At 51.0% G+C, this 11,405-nt stretch overlaps 2 protein-coding genes across 8 annotated transcripts in view; one reads left to right on the plus strand and one right to left on the minus strand.

Moving 5' to 3' along the window:
- The window catches only part of ASH2L (ASH2 like, histone lysine methyltransferase complex subunit), a gene marked incomplete at its 5' end in the record, with an annotated part of 39,084 nt that extends 27,714 nt beyond the window's left edge, over nt 1-11,370 (plus strand). For 4 of the 7 annotated variants that reach the window (XR_014298413.1, XR_014298417.1, XR_014298418.1 and 1 more), the window contains 8 exons: nt 3,512-3,824; nt 4,942-5,152; nt 5,527-5,724; nt 6,092-6,256; nt 7,577-9,968; nt 10,595-10,696; nt 10,781-10,844; nt 11,256-11,370. Of the gene's footprint in view, nt 1-3,511; nt 3,825-4,444; nt 4,528-4,941; nt 5,153-5,526; nt 5,725-6,091; nt 6,257-7,576; nt 9,969-10,594; nt 10,697-10,780; nt 10,845-11,255 lie in introns of all 7 variants that reach the window. The other 3 variants (XR_014298414.1, XR_014298415.1, XR_014298416.1) reach the window with 3 other exon arrangements.
- Nucleotides 1,732-6,508, minus strand: STAR (steroidogenic acute regulatory protein; the record flags this gene model as incomplete). The annotated part of the gene is made up of 7 exons (XM_082680322.1): nt 6,405-6,508; nt 5,333-5,446; nt 4,920-5,047; nt 3,631-3,789; nt 3,330-3,514; nt 2,365-2,458; nt 1,732-1,845 (listed from the first exon to the last, which is right to left on the minus strand). Exons 1-7 carry the CDS (start codon nt 6,466-6,468, stop codon nt 1,732-1,734), a joined length of 858 nt encoding a protein of 285 aa, XP_082536448.1. The 5' UTR covers nt 6,469-6,508.
- Nucleotides 11,371-11,405: the final 35 nt, after the last annotated feature.

Below are 11,405 nucleotides of genomic sequence, written 5' to 3' on the forward strand. Positions count from 1 at the left end.
CAAAGACACAGTTGCATAGTTTGAAAAAGGCAAATTATAATCAAACTCAAAACCATGGTGTGTGTTGAAAGCCCATTTCTTTACTGTCAGCCTGTTCTCTTGAAACCGGAGCGTATGTTGCTCTACACATCTTTCAACAAGTAACCCTTTCTCTTAGCTGGGAGTGGATGATAATTCTGTTCTAGAAACACTTTTACAATTATCCCATCTCACTCTGAAGCTCCTGGCTGGATAAACGTAATTTCATCTATGCCTAAAATAGACTACTAAGAAACAATCAGAATAAATATTAATAAATATCTCTATCCGTTGTAACTTCTCAATACCTCAATAAATTATAACAGCATTCCTGCTACTGCTCATTTGTTTAATAAATAAGCTAGAACTCTAATTCCAAATGGTGTAAATCATCAATGCTGTTAGCACTGGAATGGAAAAGCTTCAAGTGATAATGGTTAGGTTTTCATCCTACTTATACGTTTTAGCCAAATAACCCCATCTCAACTTACATTTTTTAAGCACCAATTCTCTGAATCTTGGAAAGGGATTTTGCTGTCACCCTATCACCCCTTCTTCCAGCCATCTCCTCCAAAATAGTAAAACATTGACCTGTTAAAGCAGAGAAATTGGCAGCCCCGAGTCAAGCCAAGAGGAAATGTCATAGGCTCCAAACTAAAGATTCAACTCCCTTTTTAGGTCTAAACAATCACTAATGGGAAAGTAATAAAATTTGCTTTTGTTTGATCTTATCTTAGTAATACCATTCTGTCACTTGCCTTTGGTTCTATCCTTTTAATTAGGTAAATAAAAGTCTTCAGTCATAATCTTCGTCTTCCAATGCCCGTTAATCAGCTACCAGCTATAGAGTTCTTTTAAGAACTGATTTAGTCTTGTGCTTATCGTGTAAATTAAATTTTTATGAAAGATTCCGGTAACAGATCCTACATAATTAATGACCTAAGTCCCCTGGAGTTTTTCCTTTGAGTGAGGTAGGGGACTTAGTTTAACTAATTAAAGTCTTCATCCATGACTCCTTTAGTATGAAGTTGCAATTTACTAGCATGGATTTTAAGAGTAGAATTTTAAAACAGGTACAGACTAAAGTTTTTGTGTTAGTTACGATTCTTTATTCTGACTACTGCTCATGGAAGAAGTAGGGGAATCAGTCTGATAATTAGTTTTGTATTTTTTCATTAAGGTAACTTGAACTAGACTTCTGGACGGTATGTGCTGTGGGAGTTGCTTGTTCTTTGGCGCAGTTCTCTGCCGTCTTGGTGGAGGAGCAGAGGGTTTCAGGAGGCTTTGTGTAAGACCTGCTCTGTCTGCACACGTTGCCCACAGGGAATGGAGCTCTTGAGCTCATCAAACGTGCGGTCCTAATCCTGGCATTTTGCACCCTCTGCACCCTGCATTCGTTAACTGGTAGCATTTTAAAGATGTTTCTAGGTAGACAAGTAAGGACCCAGAAAAAAAATTTTTACAAATATTTTGGGACCCCTGTGCTTCATTTTACAGCTAATCAGTGAATGAAGTTAAAAGAGCCTTGTCCCCACTTTCTTGGTACTAAAATGTTACCCATCTGAGTTCTAGTATCATACTGGACACGCACCACCATCCCATCCCTGTCCCTGGATGAAGATCTTTAACAGACTTGTAGACTTCCAGCAGAGACCTCCTCGTGAGCCTGCAAGCGCGCTCAGCTGGGAGCCGTTGGCAGCAGCAGGCTGGTCTTCAACACCTGGCTTCCAGAGCAGGGCGGGACTCCAGGCGCTTGCGCAGGTGGTTGGCAAAGTCCACCTGGGTCTGTGAGAGGACCTGGTTGATGATAGTCTTTGGCAGCCATCCCTAGAGTTGAAGTTAGAAGAATTTGGCCATCTTGTGGGTGACATTCCACTCTATAGACACTGCCGTGCCCGATCACACACCTGGTGGGTTGCCTAGGCTTGGCCTTCTAGCTCTGTTGGTCCGTGCCCCTGTTCAGTTGATCAGGGTCAGGGGCTGGAGGACTGCATTACTGCCCTGCTGTCATGACCGTGTCAGAAGCGCTGTCCAGGCAGATTTCAGCCCTGTCTTCCCAGTGGTGTGACCCTGAGCTAGCTACCGTACCTTCTTGGGCCTAAGTTTCCTTGTTTCTAAAAATAACTACAGAATTGAAATTTGATATGAGAAGTAAGAGGGAGCCAGTGCAGGCTTCTGAGATGATGGAATAGCAGTTAGGCCATCACTCCAGTGTCCCCTCTGCAACGGCCCAGTTCCCTCACAATGGAGGCTCTTTCCAGTTGTGTGTGGGATGATGTGGGAGCAGTAAGAGCCTACTTTGCTCACCACCGCCTGTCCCGAGCACCCCCCCACCCCGCCCCTTACCTTGAGGTCAATGTTGAGCAGCCAGGTGAGTTTGGTCTTTGAGGGGCTTCCAGCCAGGGGATGGAGCACCATGCAGGTGGGGCCGTGCTCAGCTCTGCCGGGTGAAGACACGTCAGGTCAGGGGGACAAGGCCGAGTTCTCAAACGCTGACTAGTCTTCCCAGATCTCATCAGAGAAGTGTCCTTTGCCAAGGGTGACATTTAACGGTTGGCACGGTTACCAGCTCATCAGAACAAATGCTGACTGGAGCTGAAGCCTGGAGGCCTCCTGCGGTGCCTTTTAGTCGCTGGATGATGGGGAGGTCAAGGAAGGGTCCAGGGTGGTGCTGGGGCCCCTGGGAAGCTCAGGTAGCAACGGTTCCAAGTGGTATGGGTTCTGTTTTAATCAACATTACAGGGGGACCTGAGCATACCAGCTAAACATCAGCCCTACTTTTTTTTTTTTTTAAATCTTTATTGGGGTATAATTGCCTTACATTGTTGTGTTAGTTTCTGCTGTATCACAAAGTGAATCAGCTATATGTATACTTATGTCCCCATATCCCCTCCCTCTTGCGTCTCCCTCCCACCCTCCCTATCCCACCCCTCTAGGTGGTCACAAAGCACCGAGCTGATCTCCCTGTGCTATGCGGCTGCTTCCCACTAGCTATCTATTTTACATTTGGTAGTGTATGTATGTCCATGCCTCTCTCTCACTTTGTCCCATCAGCCCTACTTCTTGTTTTAGAAAATTACTAAGGTTCTTAAACTTGCCGGGAGGGTCAGGACAAACTGGTTATGTAAGTGTGGCCAGTCTTGTCTTCCCCGCACTGCGATGGAAAATGAGACTTCCTCTGTGAAAGGTAGCTGAGGGTAGGAACCAAGGATTGTGGTTTCTTAGAGCTGGGGATGTATCACACACTTGGCAGTTGCATGTCCCCAGCCTGTGTTTAAAAAGGGAGCTTTTGAGGCTGCTGCCAGTGTTACCTGATGACGCCCTTCTGCTCAGGCATCTCCCCGTAGTGTGTGGCCATGCCAGCCAGCACACACACGGAGCCCCGGCGCTTGGTACAGCGCACACTCACGAAGTCTCGGGGCCCCACAAGGTTTCCTGCCGCCTCTGCGGCCAACTCGTGAGTGATGACTGTGTCTTTTCCAATCTTCTGCAGGACCTGCCAGGCCACAGAGAACCAGAGTCACTACTCAGCCAGGTGGGGGGCCGAGGCACACCGCAGCTCACAGCCCCCTCCCGACTGCTGTGGCCATCCTTCTGCCTGGGCCTCCCCACCTTGATCTCCTTGACATTCGGGTTCCACTCGCCCATGGCCTCCATGTGCTCCACGAGCTCTTCGTAAAGCCTCTCCACGGGCTGGTCCACTACCACCTCCAGCCGGAACACCTTGCCCACGTCTGGGATCACTTTACTCAACACTTCGTCCCCATTCGCCTATCGGCAGGGAAGAGAGGAGCCCCAAGGGAAAGGTTAGAAAAAAATATTCCCGGCCTAGGACACGTAGACAGTGCCAGGCAAGGCAGGAGGGGAACAGCCAGGGGAACTCTAGGCTAAGCCTGAGTAAGCCTGGAACCATCTCTGATTAAGGTAGAGGAGGTCCTCCTTCCTGCTGCCTGCCTCGTACATCTGCTGAGGACTGGGGAGGTGACCTGCCTGTTCCCTGGGCCCTTTTTTCCTGGGTGTAAATGTTGATGGGTGTGGGTAAGGGCCACCTGAGAAGGCCCTTACTTGACTTCAGAAGCTCAAAGATCCTGAGAGAGACGCATCTGGGAGCAGGGAAGGTGGTTTACAACCAGCTAATTTCACACATAGGTTTATTTTAAAAGACCAATCCCTCATTTTACACCAGAGGGATGTAGGGCCAGAGAAGGTCAGTGAGATGCCCCAGGACCCTTAGCTAAGAGCATTGCTGGGCCTAGATCCCAGATTTCCCAACTCGCAAACTTGTAGTCTGTTAACTCTAAGAACTTGGAGAAGGAAAGATCTCACCTGAACTTTGGCCAATGGGCAGCATGTGAGCTTTTGGTGAAGATAAAGCGGCCAAAGTCTCGGTAGAGCCGTTGGCCTTTAACACACACCTTGTTCCCAGCTCCCAGTGAAGGGGCAGTGCTCAGGAGCAGAGCGCCCCAGAGGGCCTTGGGCCACTTGTATCCCACTCCAGCCCTGTTGCGGGTGAGCCCAGGTCACCCCTGCGAGGTCAGCCATAAGGCGGGCTAACAGCACAGACACTGTGCTTCAGCATTGGAACTTCTGACCCAGGGGGATGAGGCCTGTGCTGCCCCTGGAGTCCCTGTTTTGCATGGTCTGAATGGGTGTGCAGTGCATTTGGAGGGGAGCTAGGGATACGGGAAAAACGTTTCTCAAACGCAGTCTCCAGGACATCTTTGTTGGGGGAGAGGGGTATCTGGGGATATATTCTTGGGAAAGGAGAATTCTCAAAAATGCTTGCTACCCAGTGACTGTTACACAAGGCCGGACTTCTGAGAGGAGCAGAGACCCCAGCTGGCCTCGAGCATGGCCCGTGAAGAGCAAGGAGCTGTGGGTTCCTCCGCACCCGCCCTTACCTGCTGGCTCTCCTTCTTCCAGCCCTCCTGGTCACTGAGGATGCCTAGGGCCCTCTGCATGGCCTCCTCTCCCTGCTGGATATAGACCAGTTCTTGGTTGCTGTAGAGAGTGTCTTCCAGCTGAGAACCTGGACACAAAGCCACGGAGAGACTGAGCTTCCTAGCCTCCCACGAGCTTTCACCCCTTTCATCTCTGAAGAGCCCAGACCAAAGCCATATGGTCCAGCCTGCAGGTTAAGTTAGACACAGGGGACAGGGAGGGGGGTCTAGCAATGAACAATGCCATTCCCATCAAAGTGAGTGAGGACGCCTGGGGGATGCGGGGGAAGGGACCAGAGCTACATGCACATCGTTTGCCCGCCCCCCCGGAGCCCCCCGCCGCTGGTAAAAGCCCCAGAAGCCTCAGCACTTACCGAGCAGAGAGCCGCGACGCGGAACCTGGTTAATCCAGGCGGCTGGGGTCGGCCCCCCCGGGGCCCTGCGGTTCAGCTCCTGGCCGATGGCCAGCACAGCCTGGTGCCTCAGCCCTGCAGGGAAGGGAGGGAAACTGTCGCTTAGGAGCAGAAAAGCCCCTCAGAGAATGTTCCACCCCTTCATCTCATCACAGAGGAGGAAGCTGGTCTGGGGCAGAAAGTGACTTGATGAGGAATACCTCCAGGGCCAGAAACCTGCCTGCCTTCTGGGCTGGCCGGGCCTGGAGGCAGGGCCACACTCAAGCTTGCTGAAGTTTCCTTCTTGAAAGGGAGAGAAGCTTTGAACAACCTATTCTGCTACAGAAGGGGAATTACAGACACCCGTCCCCGAGGTCTGTGTGGCCTCTGCGTGAGTAACTGCTCCGTGTGCCCGGGGGTTCCCGCTGCTCTAGAGAGAACAGCCCCACGCCGGGTACAGGTCTTCCAAGTGCGGCTTCCATCTAAACAGTGGCCACCTGAACCCAATGTAATTAGAAAGGACTTGCTTAGGTTTGTCTGTGGTCCCTTCAGTGACCCTGGTTTCCGCCTCCTGACTGATGACAGCGAGACTCCCCACCTCACCCACCTTCCCTCTATAAGTGCTCCTCGGCTGTCTTACTCCCCTTTCTTGTCCTTCGCCCCGTCTCCCGCCTGCCCTGCCTCAGGCTTGCCAACACAGCTTCCTGGAGTCCAGGCTGACTCCTGCCTCTGCCACCACAGCTCGGACTTCCCTGGCACCCTTGGTACCTATCCTACAGACAGGCAGAGTCAGGAAGAAGCCAAGACAGCTCGGAGCCCTGGAGGGGAGGCCGGGGATGACAGAGTCTGCGAGGCACCCAGGAACCTTCGTATCCAGCTGCGTTCTTCAGCGCGGGGGACACTGAGGTACGGGAGGGGAAAGGCTTGCACAGGCTCCCCCAGTGAGCAGCACCCCTGGGACCTGAGTGGCCTGTCCCCCCAGGCCCACACCTTCCCCACTAGACACTGCCTGCGGGCTCCTGGTCGGCCGGACAGGGGGGCCCCAGGAGCTCACCCTTCATGTTGCGCACGTGTCGGTAGGAGCTCCCGGCGCACAGCTTAAACGTGGCGAGGAGCATGGTTCCTTGGCGGTGGGGCAGGCGTGGAGGCTGGTGGTGGTGCTCTTGGCTCCTCTTCTGGGCCGTCAGGGTTGGCCTCTGGGTCCTGCAGCCGCGGCTGGACCGTGCGTCCTGCTCCTTAAATGCCTCCAGCTGAAGGCTGTGTTTCATCATCAGGAGATAAAAAAGTCATCACTCATCGTGTAAAGGAAGGCACCAAGGATAGAAGGATTGCCTCACAAGGAGCCTTTGGCCATTTGCGGGGAGTGCGGGCGGGGGTGGGGGAAGGGCTTGGGAGGCTGGTGCCTGACCAGGCTGGATGGAGGGGAGAGAAAAAAAGGAGCAGCAGAGGTCAAGGCAATTTAGAAAAAAGTATGCACATGTGACAGTGGTTCTCAAGCAGCAAGCTGTTTAAAATGCAGCTTTGTAGCCCTCATGCTCAGAAATTCCAGATTTAACAAGTCTAGAATTGAGGCTCTGAAACCTGTATTTAAAAAAAATTTTCCCAGGTGATGGCCATGAAGGTATTCTGTGAACTGTACACTAGGCTTTGAGAAGCTCTGCCCTGGGGTAGCACCCAGGGCTTCTGATAGGGTACAGGCAGGCAGAGCTGGCAGAGGCCACCCCGCCCCAGCATGAGGGGCCCGAAGCCTCGGGAGGAACGGCGCTCCCTCCCCCCCGCCCCCCCGGTTCTGCAAGAATCGAGTCATTGCCCCTGCAGTCGCTGACCTACAGGACACCCTGAAAGGACTTCAGGAAGGTGATCAGGATGCGGCACACTGTGCTCTGGGGAGACAGGCAAGTGAGCCCTTAGACAGTTACCAATCTTACAATGCTTTAGAAAGTTCTTATGAATCTGGATTCTTACATCTTCTCATACTTAGAAAAGCACTAAAGTCATGAACGGAGAAACCCGTTGCTTGTGACCAGGAGCAACCTTCTACCAAACTGTGTGCTTGAGTGCAGGTACCCTTCCCCTAAATCACACGTAAGCCAGCGTCCCCTGTACCTCTCCCTCTTTAGAGCAGTTCCTCAGAGCTATCTGCGAGGGTTTCCCAGGCTATAGTCCTCAGTAAGTCCCCCAATAGAACTGAAACTCACAGCTCTCTTGTCGTGTGTTTTCCTTCAGTCGACAGTTTTGCTGACCGTGAAGGAGCACAGAGCTAACTTCTCTCCTCTGTCTGAACACTATGAGGATTCAGAACCTTGGTAGCAGCAAGGGCCTTTTATTCCCATCCACCTCCTCAGCGAGTCCAGACGAATTTGGGTGAGTTTCTCCTGGTTCTCAGATCTCCCAATAATTGGTTGATAATCCTGAGTTTTATTTGGTGGTGTATAACAGGTACCTGACGCCCAGTAGAAAGATACTGGGGGAGTGCCCCCTCCGTCCAGTTCTGCCTCCAGAAAGACACTGAATGGTCTGGACTGAGTGACTAGGTGTGAGGCTGGCCAAATGTCTTTCCTCAATTAGGCCAACTAAGGGGTGTCAGAAAGCCAAGCTCTGACTAACACCCCAGCCAGATTGATGTAAAATACATGCGGAACTTATCTTACAAGTACTTACTTAATTGGGAACTAACCACTGAACTGGGTAAGAAATTAAAGAATTCTAGTGGAAACCCTGATGGCTTAATAAAACTGTTAAAGGATCAAGATCAAGGATTAGTTACAGGGCTTCCCTGGTGGCGCAGTGGTTAAGAATCCGCCTGCCAAGTCAGGGGACACGGGTTTGAGCCCTGGTCCGGGAAGATCCCACATGCTGCAGAGCAACTAAGCCCGTCTGCCACAACTACTGAGCCTTTGTGTCACAACTACTGAAGCCCACATGCCTAGAGCCCGTTCTCCGCAACAAGAGAAGCCACCGCAATGAGAAGCCTGCGCACCACAACGAAGAGTAGCCCCCGCTCGCCGCAACGAGAGAAAGCCGGTGCACAGCAACGAAGACCCAACGCAGCCAAAAGTAAATAAATAAATTTATTTAAAAAAAATTAGTTATATATGATAACTGATGAATATGGTTATAATTTTTATGACTTTTTGTCAGAAGTATTACTGGCTTTTAATCTTTGTTTTCTAGGTATAAGGAAACCTTAAGCTAAGTATGACTTACAGCAGCTTGGTAAATTAGACCTTTGTCAGCAGAACTGAAACATTTATCTTTTCTTTCTACTTGATCCCTCCAGAAAGTGGAAACTTTCAGGTTCCCAGTAGCCTTATCAGGTGAATAAGGAAGGTCAACTCCTGGCAGGTGCAAGAATGTCAAGGTATTTTGGAGACCTTGAGAAGAGAGGAATTCACCCAAATCTATAGTTATTGTGGCGGAATCTAATGGCAAGCCCTTGGCATGGCTTTCCTGGCTCAACTTGAGAGGCCTTTTAAAAGTTCAATCTGAAATTCCTTATGAAAAGTTCCAGGAAAAACAATTTAAAAGAGCCTATATAATCAATTACACATTATGTAAATAATCAGGCCAAGTTTATTTTGCAAACAAATTAGCCTTAATTGGGCTATATTTGGTAGAAATGAAGGTGATTTTAGAGAAAAAAAAAGTTCTAGTGGATATTAAGTTCTAATGTTGTCAATTGTCTTCCAAGTTTGTACTTACTGCCCAGGGCTCACTTCTTTTGTTGGCTCCTTGTTACATTATTGTGAAGTTTAATTGAATTATTAAAAGGACATTGTAAGTTTGTTTCTGGAGCTTATCACAGGAATCCTTGGATGAAGATCAGATGCCTCATGACCTGTAACAAGATTACAAATATATCATTTGTAAATATATATCATTTAAAGGATGATAGAAAGAAAATATATCATTTAAAGGATTTTCTCCAACCTATATAGAAGGACCCTCCAATGAAAATAATGACAACTAGGCGACTTGATTAACCAGATAAATAGTTCTACATAAGATCAATGATTGTAATAGTGTAACCCTAGATATGGGAAGAAGCAGTAAGAGGGAAACTATCCCTGTAGTTTCCAGTAAGAGAGAAACTATAACAGACTAGTAAGACTATTATGGGCCTAGTTCAGTAACAGCACATTGAGTGGCCTATATCAGCGAAATCCTCACCAGACCTAAGAATGAGCCTTCCTAGCGCCATGGGACAAATTGGTCATGAAATGCCCCCTAAACCTTGGTCAAAACTATGACCAAGGGGAGGGTACTGCCAACTGAGGAATGTTGCCCACCATCCAGTTCTACAGCCCCTGCAGTCGCTGACCTATAGTTACCCCTAAAAGGACTTCAGGGCGAAGACCGTGCTCTGGGAAAACTGGCAGAACTGGCCCTCAGGTAGTTAGAGATTTTCAGGAGAAAACTTTTGTGAACCCGGACTCTTGCATCTTCCCTTACTTAATAAAGCACTAAAATCATTAAATGAGATACCTGTTCCTTGTGACTAGCGGCAACCTTCTCCTGAGACATGTGCTTGGTTGCACATACCCTCTTCACGTAACTCCCACATGCTTCAGAGCAGTTCCTCAGAGCTGGGAGGCTGGCTCCTGGGCTACAGTCCTTGGTAAGTCTCCAAACAAAACTGAAAAGTCACAGCTCTCACATTGTGCATTTCAACTACGGTGGAAATGAGCTGTTCAAGGTCACACAGCTGGTCGGTGGCAGGTCTGGGACGACAACCTTCAGCCCATCTTTTCACGGCTCCTCCTGCAGCCCCCCGACACTTCGTGTGTTCAGCTGTTCAATTACTGATGCATCCGTTTCTATCAACAGCCTTTACCAAAGCCCTGTTTAGGGTCAGTTCCCGTCTCAGGGGTTAGTTCTGGAGCAAGGATGACACCTCAGGGCTGAGTCCTGTCAGCTCACAGAGCAGAGGGGAGAATGGGGCCGGAGACACAAAGAGAGGGGGCCTGGGCCTGGCCATGCCCCACGCCCTTCTTCACGCTTTCCCGAGTAACCTAGGCTGGCCAGGCTGTGCCATAGGGCCTGGCATGAGCTGAAAGGTTCAAAAGACAGGGTATTGGGGTGCCCAGCCCAGTCTGTCCACTTTGGGGGGCCCTGTGGTCTGAACAGGGACTCGCGAGAGGCCCAGTCTCTCCTCTGCAGTTCCCACGCTCCAGTCCAGGCCCAGTGAGGGGGATCTCATTCCAGTCTGCATGCTGGTCTCCAATGACATCTTTTCCTCTTAAGGTTGACCTTGAGGTTGCTTCTGAGCTGGATTCACCTGGCAAGAAGGTCGGGGGTCGAGAGAATCACATTGAATTTGGCCCTGGGCCTGGGCCTGCCCCCCAGGTGAGAGAGTTCTGTGTCCTGTCACCACTGCACGGAGATGGAGGGAAGGGCCCCCACCAGCTCTTGCTGTCCCCCTCACTCTAGAAAGGACGAAACGGACAGGACCTGCCTGGAGCCAGGCCGAGTGCCTAGTGTCCAGAGGGAACAGGTGAGTCCCACACGCCCCCTTCAGGCCGTGCTGGCACAGTGGGATGCGGCCAGTGACCCGGAGAAACGCCTGTCCCGGTCTCCGCTCAGAGCAGTGGCTGCCTGGCGGCCTGGCCCGCCCTCCAGGGCCCCCGCGCCCGCCGCCCGCATGAGCTGTGAGGCCTTAACCACCCAGCCTTCTGAAACTGGCTTGTCCCTTACTGTGGGTCCCTCTAGGGGGCCTGTCTCGGTCCTGATTTGTGTCATGGCGTGCGCATGTTTGCTGTCTCCTCTCTGGGGCTGGTTCCCCTGCCCTCCCAGTGCTCAGCTCCCCGCGGCGGCGGCTCAGGGCAGGTTCCTGCTCCTTCTCTACAGAGAGCAGCTGGGGAGCTGACTCTGACTTAGGAACGCTGCCTGTGGGCTTTGTTTCCAGCCCTCTCAGAGTCACAGGGAAGCTGGCACCAGAGAGAGAGCCTTGGCCTCTTGTTTGTCTCCAGCCCGAGCCAGCGGTGTGGAAAGAGGTCGGAGGGCCCGGCTCGGGGGTGGGGGGTGGGGGGGGTAGGCAGCAGGCCAGCCGCCCCAG

Source organism: Grampus griseus (assembly GCF_964374135.1).
Source record: "Grampus griseus genome assembly, chromosome: 21".
Taxonomy (NCBI): Eukaryota; Metazoa; Chordata; class Mammalia; order Artiodactyla; family Delphinidae; genus Grampus; species Grampus griseus.